Here is a 19,354-nt window from a genome sequence, read left to right as displayed (position 1 = left end):
CCAGCAACGTGATATGGAAATTAAACAATTTTATTCCTTTTTTTTTTCTTTTTTTTTTCTTTTTTTTTCTAAAGCATAAATAGATGTCGTGTCATGGAGCTAGGCCAAAAATACATTAGCAAACTAGCAAAGTAGGAGCAAGAGGTTGGTGACAGAAATATGGAACAGCACCGCAGCAGGTTTGTCAGCAGAAGCATTTTGCTCTGAACAATAAAGATGCTCTCCAAGTTAATAGGTTTAGCTCTAGATGCATTACAAGGCAAAATGTAATAGCTGGAATGATTATTACTTCATTTTATTGTCTCTACCCAAGGCTATTCTACAGAAACGATTTTACCCACTCAGCACCAGACTGCCTGTGGGAGAGCCTGGACGGAGACTTCACAGTGGGTGACTCACGATAGGAAATATCTGGGGAAATGTTAATATATGGCAAATCTTATTTTTCATTCTCATTTTCACTGAAGTCTTCGGAAGGTCTTCTATTGATTTCAGTAGGCTCTGAAAGTGGGTAACAAAACCTTTGCAAGCAGGTTCCAGGGATGGATCCCTGGAATTCCAGGCACCACTCACCTCGCTAGGGGTTTGCTCGAAAAGCCCAGGATGATTGAGGACAGGCTTTCACACATTCCTGCTATCGCATGGCAGCAGCATGCTTCGCTGTGACTGATTTCCTCACGCTTCCAGCCAGGAGGTTTGGTTAAGCTCAGTAAATTTCACAGAAAGGGCCTCCAACTGTCCTGTCAGAGGAGCTGCTTTATCACAGCATCCATCACACACCCCATCCCCTCCACGTGGGAAGTTTGGCGGTATCAGTTTTACCTACTGCCAGATGCCGGGCTCTTTCATTCCCTGCCAGACAGGAACGGAGTCGAGTAACTCACAGGCAACGCACGATGCCATAAGCCTTTCTGCGAGAGATACTTCATAACCACGAGGGTTAAAAAGTATGACCCCGTATATTTAAAAAGCGATAAAGGAGGAATCCCACGGAGTAAGTAGTCCATTAGGGATGGCACTAGGTTTAAGCATGAATTTTCACTTCGCAGATTTTCTAAGAGAACACTTTCCAGATGGAAAAATAAAGATCTACCAAAGTAGAAATGCCCTATAAAAACACCGGTTTTGATATAGTTCTGATGGGAACCTGTCTCCCTACCTGCCACCCAGCACATCTGGCATGAAGGCACCGAGCCAAGCCCCTGGAAGACCACATTTCGGAGCAGATGCATGGATGAAGACCACTGCAGCCAAAGACCTGGAGCATTTCCAGCCTGCTCTTTTTCCCACCAGGAGACCCACCCGGAATGCTCCACCACCTCCTCCTGCTCCTTGCAGATCTCTCTGTCCAAGACCTGGACAGCTGAACCTCAGGCAAGCAGAACAGCAGCACTCTGGCGTAGTCCTGATTCATTTTCAAGTTCAGTGCGGAACAAATTCAGGTTACACCAAGGCTACTGCAGGCTACTTCTGGCCCCCAACCTCGGTGGTAGCATGAGCACTGAAGATTTGATACCTGCACTCCCTATTTGCCTCCACAGAGAGGCAGATGCAGAGAAGGAGCAGCACCTCCCAGTTGTAAATGTAAATGCAAATGCAAATGTAAATGCAAATATAAATGTAAATACCTCCTGAAACACCCAACCTGCAGGCATCCCCTGGGCCAGCTTTCCAGGCAGCCCAGCTGTGCTGGCTGTGGCCGTGTCCCAGGGATGGAGGCGATACCCAGGGGGAAAGGAGCTAGGAATGCCTCGCTCCCCACGTGCGTGTGGGGACAGCTGGTAGCTCACAGACACAGGGGAAGGTTTGCTGGGCCATACAGATTTCCAGCAAAGCCCCCTAAGCTCCAGCTGAGCTAGACCCAAGTCATTTATTAGGGAAACGCTCACTTCCTCCGTCTGTTCTCTGTGGAGGTGCAATGCCCAGAGATAAAGGAGGAAATCCCTTTCAGGTTCATGCAAATAAATCCTGGGGGTGTCTTTCCAAAAAGAAAACAAGCCATGCAAAGACTTATCTCATGCATTTGCACCACTTACTTAAAAGTCTGTTTTCCCAGTGGTAATGAACAAATCTCCCAGCCTAGTATCTGGAAATGCCAGAAGAAAAGAGATTGTTCGTATAAACACACATATTTCCAGGGGAAGTTTATTCTTCCTATAGCCAGAGGATGTTTACTTTTCTAGAAAAAGAGTATGTTAAAACCTTTCTTCCCGTCTACTTCATCACAATTTCACTGGCACTTAGGAACAGACACTCCTCATTTCAAACACAAGGCTTAGCAGGGCAAGTGAAGGGCGAGCCGCGGCTGTATATTCAAGAAAAAATAAATACAGGGAATTAAACGAATAAACAAAGCGGCTGAATCAGAGCTTGAAGATTAGAAGCTCTCCACGGGGGCGGTGACACACGCAGGCGATGCGAAGGGATGGCTGAAGTCTGTCACCTCAAAAAAAAGGAGCAGGGGCTCAGTTCGGGACGTCAGACCCACGGCACTCCTCAGTGTCACGGGGCCACCGGGGGGGCTCTCCTCCTGCCCTCTCCCCTTGCTTTCGAAGCATGCAGGAGCCACGGGGAATGATGAGGGAACGAACCAGGCTGGGCTGGCTGTTGGTGTGTTCAGGTGCTGTGAGCTGTGAGCAGGTTTCAGAGATCAAAACTCGACGTCGGTGACCTGAACTGTGGCTTAACAAAGTCCTAACGAAGTTTAATGGATGCCATTAGGTAAATGGCGAGCGCCAGCACCATCCGTCACTGCACAGAAACGGAGATACTTTAAAACGCGTTTCCAAGTTTCTTGCAATAGGAATAAAGGATATCTCATTATTTTTATGGCCACTTAATGAGCTTCTGCAGTATTAAGATAAGCACCTACAGATGAAACACCACCACCCTCACGATCAGGCACAACTCCGCCGTCTTCAGATGAATTACACCCAATTAACCACAGGGTAAGTCAGGCCATATAAGCAGCAAAGACCTACACTACAGAGGAATCCCTGGCTGTAGGAAAACAAGCAAAGGCTGCAAGTTCAATGCTTATGGAAAAAATCCAAAAGCCTCTATTTAGACAGGCTTAAAAATATTTTACCTCTCAGCTAATGAATAAAGATGAAAACAAAGAGGTTTTCGTTACGGTCTTGTTCCTCCAAAAACCGAAGAGAACACAAGATCGTCCTCACAGCTGGGCTTTATATAGCAATGTACACACTTCAGAAAGAGTAAAACATCCTCAGCAGGCAGGCAAGCTGTGCTGAGCAAGACAGAAATCCAGGACCACCACCAAGTAATGGGTGATGGCAGGGGTGCTATGATGCTGAGCAGATACTGAAGACACCACATTTAATCATAGGTGCCCAGGAACATTTGGTGTTTGTGTGAGAAGAGTCTGTTGATCTTCATGAAAACAGAAGCACCTGATGACAGGGAAAGACACATTTCATTTCTGGATGTCTGGAGGTCTTCAGTCCAACCCCAGGGCCTCGTCCCATTGAGTTTTGAAGATCTCCAAGCACGATGTTTCCACAGCTTCTCTGAGCCCCTGGAGGCGCAGAGTGGGGAAGGGCTGAAAATTCACCTTTGCTTGTCTCAGGCACCAGAAATGCTTTTGAGAGGCATCTCTGACTCCTCTGCTTGCAGAGCAAGGAATCCAGCAAGTCTGGAGATGCTGAAGGAGAACAACCATGGGGGTTTGGAGCTGGGTTTTGGGGCAGAGGGGAGTGCTGGCTGGGAAGGCTCCCCTCCACGTCCCTCCTGCTCTGGTGTTGCTGCAGCTGCTCAGACTCCTTCCTGCACCGCATCCTGTTCGAACCGCTGAGAGGAAGCCACAGACACCAGACAGGCGCCTGGTAAGGGAAAAGAGCATCCAGTAACTCAACGGGGACAGCCAGGTTGTGCAATGCGGGGTTCAGCGTTAAAATCACTACAGGTTCCTGGACAGAGACTGAGTTTCTTCCATCTTCATGGAAAGAATAATCTCAGTTAACTGAACCTACATGTATTTTCCAGGAAAGATTTTAAAATGAGGAATTACATACCCATGTGTATTCCTTTCTCTCTCCCGAACTGAGAAAAGTGATCTCTGAGGGAAGAATTTAATCAAAGCCAGCTGCTAATTACTTTCCCGACACCAGGGGAGAAGAATGTAGGCATCGGAAAGATCTGGAAGATTTTAATGATTAATATTTGATAAATCTGTAATTGGATCATTTTATTTTGCAGTCTCCTTTGAATAGAGGTAGAAACTTTATTGAAATTAATGTTTATGAATTCAGGCCACAAACTTCAGGGGTTGATAACTCATTGATTGATTTGAGTATCTTGAAGTGCTAACCCCAGAGAGAGGATAAATTGGGATTGCTTAAGGACAAGTCAATACAGACTGAATGTAATCCAGAGTGCTTTCCTATCAGAGGAAATAAATTGCATTCTGAAAAGAGTTAAAGTTGCATTTCTTTAGCCTTTTTTTTACTGAAGTTGAGATTCAACATGAATATTTAATTTAAAAGCAAATGAGAACTAAGTGTGCTAGCATTAAATTAATAAAATAGTTGAGTAGCAAGCACTAGTGAGCAAATGTTCTCATGAACAATCCAAAAATGAAAATTGTGATATTGCATTTATCTAATGTATCATATTGTTTAGAACTGAATACAAGAATTTTGTCTTGCTCCTAATAAAATTAGCAGAAATTTATTAAAGTAAGAACATCGTAGGGCTGAATATTATTACTATCAACACTGAAAATAATTTTATTATTTTTATTATTTATGTATTCCAACCTTTAGAATTGGTTTACACCAACAACCCAGCAGCAAAGCAAAATCAAAATTGCCCAGAAATATGTTTTATAATGTAAGTAAATTAAGCTGCATATTCACTGAGGGATTTGAACACCCAATCTTTTTTATTTTGAAGGCAAGAGATTAAATTTCTCTTCCCTTAACCAACATCACTGCTTTGAACAGACAGCAAAGAAGTGGCAAAAACATAAGAAAGAAGGATCTTAATCCTAGTATTCCGACATGGCTTGTGTGTTTCCCCTCTGCTGCAGAAGCAAACAGCAATACAACCCTTTTATATTAGCTTTAAAGATTTGGTTTGGGGCACCTCTCCCCTGACATTTTTAATTCAGCATTTAAATTGTTCCATTAGTATGCACAGCAGTTTCCACGTATGCAAGTAGGGAGGTTTTTGCCTCAAAGAACTCATGATCTAAATTAAATCGCATTATTGGAAAAAGGATAAAAAAGCTACCTGAAAACAAAATGCTGAGTCTTAAGCTAGCTACAAAGCTCTCTCCTTTCCCCTTTCCATTCCTGCCAAGATTTATGAGAAGGTAAGACACAGAGGGTGATCGCCGTGCTAGGCAAACAAAACAGAGTGAACTTGTAGACAAAGACAATGAGGTTGTTCAGTACAGTGCCTCTGGAAGGCTATTCCAGCCTCCAAATTAGAAAATTGATCATTAGAGCTTTCTTAGAGAAGCTGGGAAGATGCAGCATACAAGCCATAGTGGAGTTGGTAGAGGATCATGGAATATCCCGAGTTGGAAGGGACCCATGAGGATCACTGAGTCCAACTCCAACTGGTGGATATAGTGTGATGGACAAAGTGTTTGGATGTGGAAAAAAAAAAAAAAAAAAAAAAAAAAAAAGTATAAAACATTTTGAAGATGTGAAAGAAAACCAGCCTGATTCTGTGAATGAAGAGGGAATGTGTAGGCATTTGTCATGTGTGTGGAGATGGCTTTGGAATCAGAACCCTGAGCCATACCAATGTCGAATATGTTCAACACACATCCTGTGGATAGTGATTTACCTACCGAATAGAATACATATGGTTAGTAGGAATGAAATAATAAATATTAACTATCTTTGAGTTTCTGTTTTTCTCTGGGAGCAACAAGGCTGTGCCCCCAAACACAGCTTGTTGCAGTGCGGGGCTGCCGGTGTGCGCTAATAACTTCTGCAGTTAATTAATTTCACGTAGCAGCAAGTAGATATATAAAAATTAAGACTTCAAACCAGGGAACTACTTCAACACAAATACAGTTTGTAATGTCAAAGTTTATTGTAAGTGAAGGCTTGCTTGCAAACACACACCACTGCAGAGCCCAACAGGACTGGCGGGGGGAAGGCAGCTTATAAACATGAAGTGAGGGAAAAAAATAAACTTTGGTCTGTTGAAGGAAAGTTTACTGAAGGGAGCTACGGATCGTCCTTCGAAGACCTGTTTGGTGAGCAGAAATGGCATTTTTCCTCCCAGTTTTGCCTTCCAAGGCACCAAGTGACCTGCGGGGGGGCTCGACGCCTCCCGGTTCCTCCCCCCTCGGTAATCGCCTCAGAGCACGCAGCGCTGCTGACCCCTGGTGCTCCGGGTGGGCACTGCACCGCCGCCCCGGTCCCCCCCGGCCCTTGAGGGACCCCACAGCGGGGTCTGCACCCAGGGCTGCCCGAGATGAGGGCGGCCATGAGGGAAGGAGGCAGAGGGAGGCGGCGGGCTCCGAGGGGACAACAACATGGCGGCGGCGGCGGCCGCCCTGAGGAGAACCCGTCCGCCGCCACCGCCACCCCGAGGAGAACCCCACCGCCGCCATCACCGCCCCGTGTAGCCTAAAGCAAACGATTCCCGGCTTTCGGATCTTTTCGGATCTTTTCAGATCTCCGCCTGCTCAAGCCGGGGTGTGCGAGCGATGTGGCGGCGGGGCAACGGGCCGGGCCTGGCGGCGGGCGGGGAGGTGGCTGAGGGGGAGCGGCGCGGGGCGGGGGCGGCCGCCATTTTGTAGGAAGAGGGGAGCGCAGCCGAGCGGGCGGCTCTCGGTCCCCTTTATCGGTCTTTATCGGTCCTTATCGGTCCTTATCGGTCCCTGCCGCTGTCAGGGGGACTTAGCCCTGAGGGAGACCGGGGCCGGGCGCCTCAGGGCCGTCTACGTTCGCTTCTCTTGCAGGGGGAGTCGGGCTGGGGGCTGAGGCAGCCGGGCGGCGGCGATGGCCAAGGTGAGCAACTGAGGCGGAATGGGGGCACCCCCGCCTTCCTACCCCCCCTTTAAAATCCTCCCCCCTTATAAAACAGACTTTAAATATATATATATTCTCAGGAAGAGGTCGTTGGGAGTGTCAGCCTTCTTCCCTCTAAGCACCTGAAGTGTATCATGTGTTAAGGTGAAGCCTTTAAGTTCGCTGGGGGGCTTTCTGTCTGAAAGATAAAACGTACTTTACTGATCTAGCTTGTTTTGTCACCGAGACGGGAATGTGTTTTGGTTTCATCGGGATTTTTTTTACCGGGGTGACGCCAGGTATGTAAATATTTGCACTGTTGGGCTAAATCAACTTATCGATTAATAGTGGTAACATCTCTGCATTATATTAACCTGCTGATAAGAAAAAATGTTTCTCTTATAATTATATGTCATCAATAATTACTTTTGTATACTTTAATCTGCAATATATGTGATTATTGCACAATTACTTATTTCAGTAGTGCTTTTACATGGTAGGGAAAAGGTTCAAGGGGATCAGCGGGGTTTGTTTTTGTTACACGAATCTCTTAAACCTCTTGCTGTTTAGACCCAAACAACTTAAGACCTTAACTGTAAAAACTTGATGATATTAGTAAATTAACTGTGTTAATGTGTCTGAGTCATGGTGGTGTTAGTCAAAGGCATTAGACGCTGTATGTTTGTGTAGAGGTAGCGTGGAAGAAGCAGGTGCCCACTGGGTTAGGTCATGGCACTTCAAATAGAGCCTTTATCCAAACATGTGAGTAGTACAGTTTTTAAGGAAGAACCCCTTATTTCAGCTTAATTTCTTTCTCTCAGCTGGAAATGAAGCATTATAAAAGCATGTAGGCTGTGGCAGGGGGCTTAAGTTTTCCAGGAATATGTGGTTTTGTGAAACTAGTCAAAAGTTTTAGTAGCTTTGTGCTAGATTTAACATCTTTTAAATTATGCTTTACCTTTTGAGCGTATGATGGATTACTTTTGTTGCGTGTGTGGAACTGTGTCATGAAAGTAATCCATCTGTTTTTAAAGCATAACAAATAGATTCTACCATTCTGTTTAATTGGGTCACCTGGATGTTTTATTTTATTTTTTATTTTTTGCAAAAAAGCTGAGTGACAGTTGCTCGTGCTGCTGTTTGGGACACACACCACCATTGGGCTTCAGAGTTAATCCTCATGGTGAGGAGCCAAGAGCTCATTGGAGCCCTTTGCTGAGGCCGTTTGCGTGCTGAGGGAGGTAGCATTGCATCGCTTGCTGTTTGCTGCGTGGCTGAATCAGCCTCTGATAGAGTCCTCTTCAGCGCCTGAAAGTTATGTTGACAGTGGAGTTCTGTGGCGTGAAGCAGATTTTCTGGTGTATTCCAAGACCGCAGCGTTCAGAAAGGTTTTGTGGCTTGCTGGCAGCTTGCCCAGGGTACTGATCCGAGCTGTTTGCAGTAATGCTTGTTTATAAATATGTGAATGTGCTGAGTTTGCAAATCTAAATACCGTTGGTTGTACTAGCTGAAGTTTTGCACGTGTTAAATATTTATGGATTTCAAGAGCAAAATACAGAAGCAGAAATTACCATACCCACCTGTTTTGGTATGCATGGCCCCCTGTATGGCTCAGAGCTGTTGGTATGCGTGCTTTGCTGGCGGAGAAATGTGTGTATGCACATATGTATGCGTGCTTTGAGATGAAAGCTGCAAGATGTATCTGTAGGGATGCTATCCTGCGTCTCCCTCAAGTCTTCTAGGAAGTGGGACCATAAGTTAGCTAGTGTTTGAGCTAGTTTTCAGGGCAGAGGTTTTGGATATTGGTGCTTACTTGATATTTCTGGTAACAAATGACATGATTGAATTGTAATCATGGAAAAAATGCGTAATTTTTTCACATCTATAACTTAATTTAGGTTACGGGGTCTCAGTGATGCTACTTACACTTTTAAGTTCTGTTTTCCTAAAGTGAGGAGGCCTTTCACTAAGTGCTTTTAAGGCTTTTCCTTTATGTAGAATACTCTTACTAATACAAAAATGATAATGATGTGTTCTTAAATACTGATTTTGCAAAAACAAGTGATGATAAATTACAGTTTTAATCGTGGAGGGAGGTTTTCTCTTGTGATCTACAAAACTGTACTTAAACTAGTAATTTTGCCAGCAGTATATAATACTTGCTTTTGTTTTTGTCTTCTCAGGTGCTCTGTAACAGAGCAAGATTGGTCACCTACCTACCAGGGTTTTATTCCTTAGTCAAAAGAGTTGTAAATCCCAAGGCTTTTTCTACAGCAGGTTCCTCTGGCTCAGATGAGCCTCATGTTGCTGCTACACCTCCTGATTTATGTAAGAAAAAGCAAATTCATTTTCTTTGAATTCGTGTGCTATAGAACTGTCCACCCCGTTTAAAGCTGGGAATTCTGAAGGGTGTTTTTTTGCAGGACCCTTCTGTGTTGTGGTTGCCTTGGTTGTATATGATTGTGATGAAATGCAGATATTTGAATGAGAGAGGGTTTTTTTTGTCTTTTTTGTTTTCTTTTTAAATAACGTGATGACTAAAGCAAGGCCTTGACTTTTACAGGTCCAAGAACTGTATGGCCGGATGAAGTAATGGGTCCATTTGGCCCTCAAGACCAGAGGTTCCAGTTGCCTGGTAATATTGGTTTTGACTGTCACCTAAATGGTACTGCTGCTCAGAAGAAAAGCCAAATTTCAAAACCTCTGCCTGATATATTAGCAGAGCCTTCACCGAGTGAAAGGCATGAATTTGTAATGGCACAATACATAAATGAATTTCAGGTAAGAACAGGCTTCCTCTGTGAGGCTGATACTTCTTGCCTGGAAGAAACATAATTATTCTCTCTTCCTCCTGAAAAAATATACTGATGATATTCTAGATTATGCTTAAGGATGAATTTCAGGTAGGGTGAGGGGGAACTTCAGGTTCGAAATGTACTGTTTACCAAGTCCCAACACCTCTTGCCAAATAGGACTGGTAGTTTCTTAACTCCAGCCTTTCATGTAATGGATCTGGGCTTGCACAGTTCGGGCAGTGTCCTTAGACCTGCCTGTTTAGGTCTAAACACCACTGAATTCAGATGTGAGAAGCAGACCAGCACGGCTCAACCTCATGTCTCAAAATGAGACGGCATTTTGGCAATTACAGAACTCGCAGCGAGTCAGATGCTTTATTAACAACAGGCAGCTTGCTAATTGCTAGCTTGACTTGCATGATCAGAGCGTTTCAACAAATGTTCATTGCTACTAGCTGCTGATTCAACTTTCCCATCTCTGAGTTTGTGGCATGCTCAGACATCAGAAGTCAGCTAATGAATCTCTGCTGTAAAAATGCTGTGTATGTTTTTTGTAAATGTAATATTATATTCCAAAGTGTTTAGAAAACAAGTTTCTGGTGAGCTCACAGAATTGTTTTCAGCTTTTGTGGATCATAACTTTGGTCAAAAGACCAAAAAAATTCTAGTCTTTAATGCAAACCAGGTATGCTGAGGGCATGTTTGCTTTCTAGAAAGGTTACTTGTATAATGAAGTTCTCAGTGCAGCTGCTGCTGATCCAAATCGAATGGGGAAACTGGGAAGAGCAGAGGGGGGGGGTTGCATCTGGTACCCAGAATGCAGTTAACAAGAATCAGCTCTGGTTAATACTGCTGCTGTTCAGGAATCCGTGAGCAGCATTCAGCTGGTGAAAATGCTAAACCGGTCACTTCTGGAGCTGGAGGAGACGCAGATTTGGGTGATGGCATCAGCTAGTACAAGGGCCTGCTGCCACAGGTTGCTGCAGCAAGCAGGAGAAAAGCTCAGTGCCACTGAAGCTCAGGCACCTGTCCTTGAAGCAGGCAGAGGAATGGCAAACCCCTCTGGCGTCCTTATTCCTCAGACTATAAATTAGTTGATGTGAGCACAATAAATGAACCTACCAGCCCATTAGTATGAAAAATGGTGTTCGTCTTAGGAAAATGCCCATCGTCTCTTGATGATGGCATGCATGGGAAGCGGATGTGCTGTGTAGGTGGAGATCAGCTGGATGGAATGGGAGCAGCAGAAAATCAGGATCAGCCATCACCTTCCGTAGTAAGAGAAGCACCCTGTGATTAGGAAGAACAGGAAGGGTGCACCAGCATAACTGCATGATTTGGGAGGCTTCAAGTACCAGCTGAGCTGACTTTTACAGTTATAATACAAGGTACATGTAGAAACGTGTACTGAAAGTGCAGTTGTTGTTTGTCTACATGATTTTTGTACTTTTTTTTCTACTATTCTTGATTTTAAATTCTAGAACAGAAATGCAAAACCTTGCGTTGTGTTTGGTGTAATAGTTTTCTCTAGGGAGAACTTGCAAATATAAATGTGTGTTAGATAGGACACAACGTACTCTACGTTGTAATTTCAGTCTTAAGAGAAACTCCTTGTAAATTATGGCAAAATTAAAGTTAGAAAAGACGTGTTTAGGCATTCTGTGCTGATGTTACCTAGCGGTTGCTGTGCCAAAGGAGGCAGCTGTTCTAACTTCCCTGTTAAGGACATTGTGAGCCTAAATGTTACACATCTGACTTCACAGTGCTGGATTTGTAACATACACGCAAGAATCTGTGTTGTGTTCTTTTAAGAAACTGTAGAACAAAACCATAGAGAATAAAAATAGTTTTATTGGAAAATGCTTCTGATTTTTAGAATGCTAAAGCTGAAATTGCTGGCAGTTCAGAGCTCTAGAGCTGTTTTATTCCAGTTCAGGGAATATGTGTATGTCTGCAATCTATCAGTTGATGTTGGATTAAATACTTGCAGGCCATTATTTCAAAGGGTTGTTTTTCAAAAAGTTCTCTATTGCTTAAACTTTAACTGTGTTAACCAAAACCTTAAATTTCTGTTTATGTAATAGGTTATATATATCTGTTCTAATTTTAATACTTGAAAAACAAGTTTTAAATCACAGCAAATCAACTTTCTGAGAAACTACTTGGGTATATCAGTGGGCATGTAGTTGCAAAATTACAGTCTGGTGTGCGCTGTTATTCCTGTTAATAGAAAAGTTAAATTTTTTATTTTTCTCAGGGTGCTGATGTTCCACAGAAACAGCAAATAAATAATGCTGAAACATACTTTGAAAATGCAAAGGTAGAATGTGCAGTACAAGCTTGTCCTCAACTGTTACAAAAAGGTATGCATTTTCTTGACAGTTAAAAAATACATTTTTTAAAAAAAGTACAATATGTAAATAAAGGCTCTGATAAAATTGATGTGACGGGATGTGTAATGAAATAAGGTAATCCAAAGTCAGTATTTTACAAATGAAAAACACACTGGAGAATGAAGAATTCTCTGTTAAATTTAAGATCAGCTGGGGGGGGAATTAACTTCTGTCTGCTTATATAGGGTCAAGAGACCCTATAAACCAAGTTGTGACAAAATCAAGTGTTTGGGCACTACTTCTTAGTAAAAGAGTGAAATGAAATCATATTACTCCTGAAGGCATTGGTTTTGTATTTTTCTTTTTGTTCTAAAAGACAGTGATTGGAATTAAATTGGAGTAAAAACTTCTGATTTTAGAAGTGATATGCTGAAAAGAGAGACTGAATTCCTAGGTTAGATACTGAAGAGGGCAGGCTTCTCAGACAGCAAGAAATTGAACCTTTGGACTTTTAATTCTGGAAGGTGCTGCCTTCTCCCCCAATGCAAACAAGGCTCTAAGAAGCCTATTTGTCACCTGGTGGGTTCCTGTTTGTACTCCAAAAGGCACTAGAGAGAGGGAATTGTGACAGGCTTGGGCCCTTTTCTGCCCCAGGGGAAAAGCTGTCACAACCAGCAGCGTGCTGTGAGTTTACTCTAATGTCCTAGGAGCAGTGTTTGAAGTGGGTCTGAGACATTTTTATTGTGAGATTTACTGTAAAAATCAGTATGTGTGAAGTAATGCAGTGTAGCCAGAAAATACAGATCTGTGCATCTTGGGTGCAGAGACCTGTGGTGGTCTTAGCTCCAAAATACTAAACTGTTACCATACTTAGTGTTATATTTCTGCAAGGAAAGTTACTTGTTTGCATATTCTGAAATGTACAGAATGGTGGAGCTTTTGTCATCTTGCAGTTAAATAGGAGATCTTGGAATAGCAAACTCCAGCCCAAGAGTAACCTTTAGCAGGGCCTTACCAATGTGCATTACCACAAAAGTAGGATTGATACTTTGTCTAAAACTGAAAAGTCCTAAATAAAGTAAGAGAACTCATAAAATACTGGTTTCCTTTTCTTTAGACTTCGAGTTAATGTTTCCAGATGTGAATGCCAGCCGTTTAACCGTGTTAACAGTTACCCAGAAGACTAAAAATGATATGACTGCGTGGAGTCAAGAAGTTGAGGATGAGAGAGAAATGCTGTTAGAAAACGTAAGTAGCTGACGTGAGCATCAGCTTATCTTTGTAGATCAATCTGATTCTTATATTCAGACCATTTCTAGCTCTGGCAGTATTATTCTGTACTGCATCTTGGAGCTAGTGCTGTGTTCTCTTTCTGACAAAATGGAGACAATTTTTTACAGCTTTGTCACTTTCATTAACGTTAGTTGTCCTGTTGCATCTAAAGGTCAGCGAGTATTTTCTTGCCTTACTTGATCTTTAGTACAATTCGTTTTGTAGGACTTTACTTTTCTGTGACGGAGCTGAAATTCCAACATGTGCTCTGTCAGTGAGTGCATCCTCACCTTCTGATAATAGATATGACCTGGGTATCGGTGATCATAGCAACATGCTAACCGGCCTCATGAGCTTTGTCTTCTCTTGCCACTAGAGGTCTCTCGAAAATAGCTTTTTCTCATTCTTCAGAGTTTTGACTGCTCCAGCAGGTGTCGATGTTCACCACTGCTGGTGGGTTTTTCTTCGTACCTTAAAATACAACGGCTTTATATATTGTAGTTTTTCTAAAATCAGTAAAAGTTATCCTATGGGATTTTCATCTTTGCAGTGAAGGTTAGATTTATGTTTGAAAATAAGTCTGCTACTGTCCTTTTCAGTCTTGGAAAGTAGATTCCGAGGTTGGATGTGGTCTGTGTAGAGCAACGTAAGGGTCACCACAAAAAAGGAGGAAGCAATCTGAAGGATCAACATAAAAATTACACCCAAATTAAAATTCCCTTCGTTTTAGTATGTTCTTCTCTTTGAATTATTTATGGTCTGTTGGTCTTTGGCATTGTAATCTGGTCTAATTATATGTTAATTGGCATCTTTCTTCCTTGTGCACCTCCCTGTCAAGTCTAATATAGTCATTGCAGGGGTGTTAGGATGTTAGCTGTAACCTCCCAGCCTAAAGGTTACTAACAGCAAACTCACCAGAAAATGGTCTGTTTGTTTGCTTCATAAATGATTAGAAGTAACATTAAAAATACTAATTTAATGTGAGAGGCTTGTGCTGAAGTAATGAGGGTTATTTACAGTCAAATCTAAGTGTTTACAGTGGTTAATCTAAGGCATTTATTAATGTCACTCTAAGAGGTTGCTGTGGAGCTGTTACACTGCACCTTTTGATCCAGTGTTGTACCAGAAATGTAATGCTTTAAATGATGCCTTCAGATGGCTTGCTTACATTTGTGACTTAGAGTTGGAAGATGGTTGATCTTCAGAGCCAGCAAGCTTCAAAATACAGAACTGATCACTGTGAAGGATAAACTTCCCTTATTTGGGACCATTCAGCCTCAGTCTTAATAAATGTAATCATCTTTGTACCTTGAACTGCTCATGACACTAATTCCAGAAAACAGTCCAGTTTTATTTAATTGAAAATAAATAGAATATAAACTTAATTTAAGTTTTCTTTTTCATGAGATTAGGGCAATTCGTTCATGTTTCAAGGGAGCTATGTCAATTCAGTGCATAGATGGTTTTAGAATCAATGCATATTGAGATTTTTGGGGGGGAGGGTCCTCATTCACGTTTGTGGACTTCTTCAGGAGTTTTCTGTGAATTCCTGTTACCTTCCTAATTTAGGATGAAAACTGCCGATCTACATGATTTAAAAACATAACTGAGGTCTCCTGTTCTCACTTACTTATCTGTGCAGAAATGTGCTGTCATCTGTAGGTCATGTAATTTTCTTGTGCCATGTTGGGACGTCAGCTTTAAATCTGATTTTTTTTTTTTTTTTTGTCTGGAAAACAGGTAAGTCTTAGATGTACAGAAAGTTACTTTTGGAAAATTTTATTTGCATTCTGATCTATTTATATTTTCCAAAAAATGTTTTGATACCTTTTTTTTTTCCTTCTCTTTAAGTTCATTAATGGTGCTAAGGAAATTTGCTATGCAATCTGTTCTGAAGGCTATTGGGCCGACTTCATTGATCCATCCTCAGGACTGGCTGTAAGTTATGCGCTGTGCGGAACCCTGTTGTCCTAACTAGCAGTGGTATTTGCGTTCTTCTATATGGGTTAAATCCAACTTCTTCGTATTGATCAAAACCTGTTACCATAGGGTAATTCTTTCCTAAATTTAGAAGTGGCCCCCAGCCACTTCATTTGCTCTGTCAGCTGTTGTTGCAGTTGGCCTTCCTGAGAGCATCGTTCAGCAATGAAGTTGAATTTTAGCTAACTAGAAATTCGATGCCTAAAAATTCTCCATCTACATGGTCGACTGCTTGTGCCCTCCAAAGGTCTTTTGGTAGTGCACACGCTTACCTGTCTAGATGGGTGTTCTTTAAAAAACCTCTTTGCACAAGTTAATTATATTTGTTACATAGAAAAAATGAATGGCTTGTTATGTTTAAACAGCATTGGCATTCACTGCCAGATTACACCAATTCTCAGGAGAGCTGACAGTTTCTTACCGAGACATCTACAAAATGCAACAGTGGCTTAAAACCTACAAGGCAGCACTGAGGATTTCTATTAAAACATGTGTTCACATGCAGTTTTGTCTGAGAACTAATTGTTAAAACCATATCATAGTTGAACATAATCATGGCAAAGCTCATTTTAGCGGGGTTTTTATTTAAAAATACCATGAAAGGCCATGATTTACTGTGTCATCAGAGGAAAATCGGTTTAACAGGGATTGTTTATAAGCTAAACAAGCAATTGAAGGTGTTTATAGTACTTAAAAGCTTCCCTGGGAATTCCATGCATTTAAAGAATAGTGACAGGTTAATAAAAGTAAGACGATGTCTTTGGGTTTCAGTTTGGTAGTACCATCCTTACCCATAACCTGCTCAGCAGCAGTAGGCTTTTGTCAGAAGCTTTCTCTTCTGAGATAAAGCAACTGAAATAAGTTTTCTGTTGTTATTATATAACATTTTACTACTGAAAGCATTTTCTTTATAGGGGGCTCATTGAAAAGATACACTTTAATTTTGCTATTTTACGGGTGGTTTCTCTCCTAAACATTTTTAAAAAATTCTACTTTTTCAAGGCATTTAGGGGTTTTTGTATATGATTGATTGGACATTCGGACATGCTGATACGCCCTCAGACCTCTGTCAGCAGTAAGAGGAAACCTTTTGAAATACGGGCTACCAGTACAATCAGAGGTGCTCTGCATGTAGATTGCACAAAGAAATCTTCATAAAATTTCTTCCTAGAAATATAGCTGGTACTGTTGGGCTTAGGTTTTGTTTTGAAAAGGGGTAATAGTGACATTTTTAAAACTTAAATGTGTTGTTACTGGGCTTAGTCTGGAATATTTGTGGAAATATTAAGTGAAATTCTCTTTTTCCATGTAGTTTTTTGGACCTTACACAAACAACACGCTGTTTGAAACAGATGAACGCTACCGCCACTTTGGATTCTCCGTTGATGATCTTGGCTGCTGCAAAGTTATTCGTCATAACATCTGGGGTACTCACGTCGTGGTAGGAAGCATCTTCACCAACGCCGAACCTGACAGCCCTATCATGAGAAAACTAAGTGGAAACTAGGAACTGCCAGGGCTTCAGCCATCGTCTTACTTGATGATTCTGTACGAGCATTGTCAGAATACCACAATCTGAAGTATTCCCAGATAATAAACTATCTGTTATTTATTCTAGTCTTGTGAATATTTGCTCACCACATGTGACTTAGAATATTCTTTGACATTGTTTTATCAGATACCTATATGTGACACATGAATTTTAAGCTGTGAGTTTCCTTCATCCTCAATGAATTTAAACTCACTTGAATGCATATGTAGCTATCTGCATAGCCTCTTTTAGTATTATCAACTGTTCTGACTTTTGATATCTGACAAATCTGTGATCTTTACATTAAAAAACCCTGTTGCCACTGAATTTCGTGGGAATTTCACCACTTACTGCAATAAGTGGCAAAAGTTGTACAAGTTACACTTCAGGAGGGAAGTGTTCATGTAGTTGCTACATCCTGAGACTGTAAAAAGTCGTAAACTACTCTAGAATCAGTCATCTCTTCATGTTTTTTGTCTCCACGTCGCTTGGGATTTTATTTTCTCAGTGTTATATATGTAAATGTAATTTAGAGTTACTTTTGTAACTTTTATAGGTCATTAAATACATTAATATGGAAAAAAGATAATAGGGCAATACTTGGATATCGTCATTGTTTTTTTTCTTGGATGCAATTGAGATTTGTCTCTGGAATTTTGAAATGCCCGGGCAAAGGGCATTTTGATCAGTTACTTTAGGCAATATGGCAAAATGGCAAAAGGGCAATATGATCAGTTACTTTAATTTTCATCAATTGTAAAGATATTTCAGGGGAGGATTGAAATATCTTCAGGTGGCATAGAAACAATCAAGTCAATTGAAGTTACTTGAGAAAGAGTAATGAGGAAAATTAAGGGTATCTGAAATCCCGAAAATGTCAGCTGCCTCCCTACAGAGGCTACCTAACTAGATTTTAATGTCACTGCAGTCACTTTTTAGGGCCATTTGTTAACACACCACAGCTGTAGCTGTGCCAGTTCATGCAACAATGGCAACTCTTCAGTCTTGACTCAGACAAAACTTAATGCAACTTTTGTCTGGATAATGACTGCCAAGAAGGTGCTTTGAGAGGTTTAGCATCCTTTCAAGTAGCTTGGGATTCTCATGTCTCTTTCCGATATTAGCAATTACAGATTTAAACCTTTTCTAAGTTTGTATGCTGTTTCTATTCCCTACTCAGCCTCTAAGCCAGTTATCACCAAAGATTTTTTTGTTGGCCCTAATTTGTTTAGTACCAGACCCTTTTACAAGTGCCTGTATCTTTCCTTGTTAATGATCACCAGGTCACAGAGGTGCAGCTGAGGAAGGCCCTGCTGGAGAAGCGAGTGCTGCCTTCTCTCATTCAGGGCTTGTCTTGCCATCTTGTCATCACTTTTGGCTCTGGCCTGTACACGTTCCAAGAAGAATGTATGGCTGTTGAGGCAAGATTGTTGATCGCTTTTTTGTGGAATCTGCCACGTTTCCAGAGCACAAGTTTTTTTGTTCTTTGACCTCGTTCTTGTCAAAAGGATTAAAAAATAAGAAGCTGCAGTGTGTCTTCTTTGTACAAAACCACCTGAAACACAGTTGTTTTGCAGAATGCCAATTACCTCACTTGAAAAAAAGAGGATAAGAGGATTAGTGTCTAGGTGAACGTAACTGTAGAGAAATAAATATTAGAAAAATAAACTCTGTGAACTGGTTCACATATATTTTATCTATCTCAAAGGCTTTTGATACTTTTTTTTTTTTCCTAAAGTAGCTTTGCTGTACTTGCCTTTCTATGTTTTATAAAGTGGGGTGGACATTCAGGCAGCTATCCAAATTAAACTTGGGGCAGTAGTTTTCCAGCATGATACTTCACAGTATGAACTCAAAAAAATAATTTTTTAACACTGTCTTTATAAATGGCTCTAACCCATGGCAAAAACCTCACTGAAGGCAGTGGGAGTTTTTACTTTGACATCTCTGTTACTAGTATTTCATGCCAGAATTTGAGGGGAAGTAGCGTTTTGGGGTATTTTTCTAAATAACATTTTCTTGTACGTACAAGCTTGTCGAAACCCTCGAAAGAGGCTAGAACTGTTCCCGTTCTACTTCTTTCACAGCCGAAGAGCTATCATGTATATTAACTTGCTATTATGAAATAAAAGTTCTTGAATGCAGTGTGATTAAATGGATTTCTGATAATTAAAAAGCAGTGTTACAAAACGAGTTCCTTTCTATATTGAAGAAATAAACGTGAAAAGAGATGCTGCATGTAAGGTCACATCTGTCTCTTTAGCAAAGATTAATGTTCGGGGGGAAGTTCTGAATTTGGAGAGGCTATGAGTTTCTAACGGCGTGGCATATTTACTAAAAAATGAATGAGTTCATTAAAAATACAGCAAAGCGATGCTGAGCATCACAGGAGGAGCGCTGTGACTGTGTAGTTAGATTTGCAAGCACATCAGTATACCCAGTGAATAT

The 19,354-nt window shown here is 41.4% G+C and overlaps 1 protein-coding gene across 1 annotated transcript; it reads left to right on the top strand.

Annotated features, from left to right (window-relative positions):
• The first annotated feature begins 6,778 nt into the window (after positions 1 to 6,778).
• Positions 6,779 to 19,061, top strand: MMADHC (metabolism of cobalamin associated D). Its single transcript, XM_084289187.1, has 7 exons — positions 6,779 to 6,995; positions 9,179 to 9,323; positions 9,559 to 9,776; positions 12,048 to 12,153; positions 13,241 to 13,371; positions 15,247 to 15,333; positions 16,688 to 19,061. Exons 1-7 carry the CDS (start codon positions 6,987 to 6,989, stop codon positions 16,880 to 16,882), a joined length of 891 nt encoding a protein of 296 aa, XP_084145313.1. The 5' UTR covers positions 6,779 to 6,986; the 3' UTR covers positions 16,883 to 19,061.
• Positions 19,062 to 19,354: the final 293 nt, after the last annotated feature.

Source organism: Netta rufina, assembly GCF_964035555.1.
Source record: "Netta rufina genome assembly, chromosome: 6".
Classification (NCBI taxonomy): Eukaryota; Metazoa; Chordata; class Aves; order Anseriformes; family Anatidae; genus Netta; species Netta rufina.
Note: the sequence above shows the minus strand (reverse complement) of the source record. Positions and strands in the feature narration are given on the sequence as shown.

Coding starts and splice junctions, on each gene's coding strand:
- MMADHC (XM_084289187.1), top strand. Junction 9,324..9,558: donor TGCTACACCTCCTGATTTAT/GTAAGAAAAAGC, acceptor TGACTTTTACAG/GTCCAAGAACTGTATGGCCG. Junction 9,777..12,047: donor AATACATAAATGAATTTCAG/GTAAGAACAGGC, acceptor TATTTTTCTCAG/GGTGCTGATGTTCCACAGAA.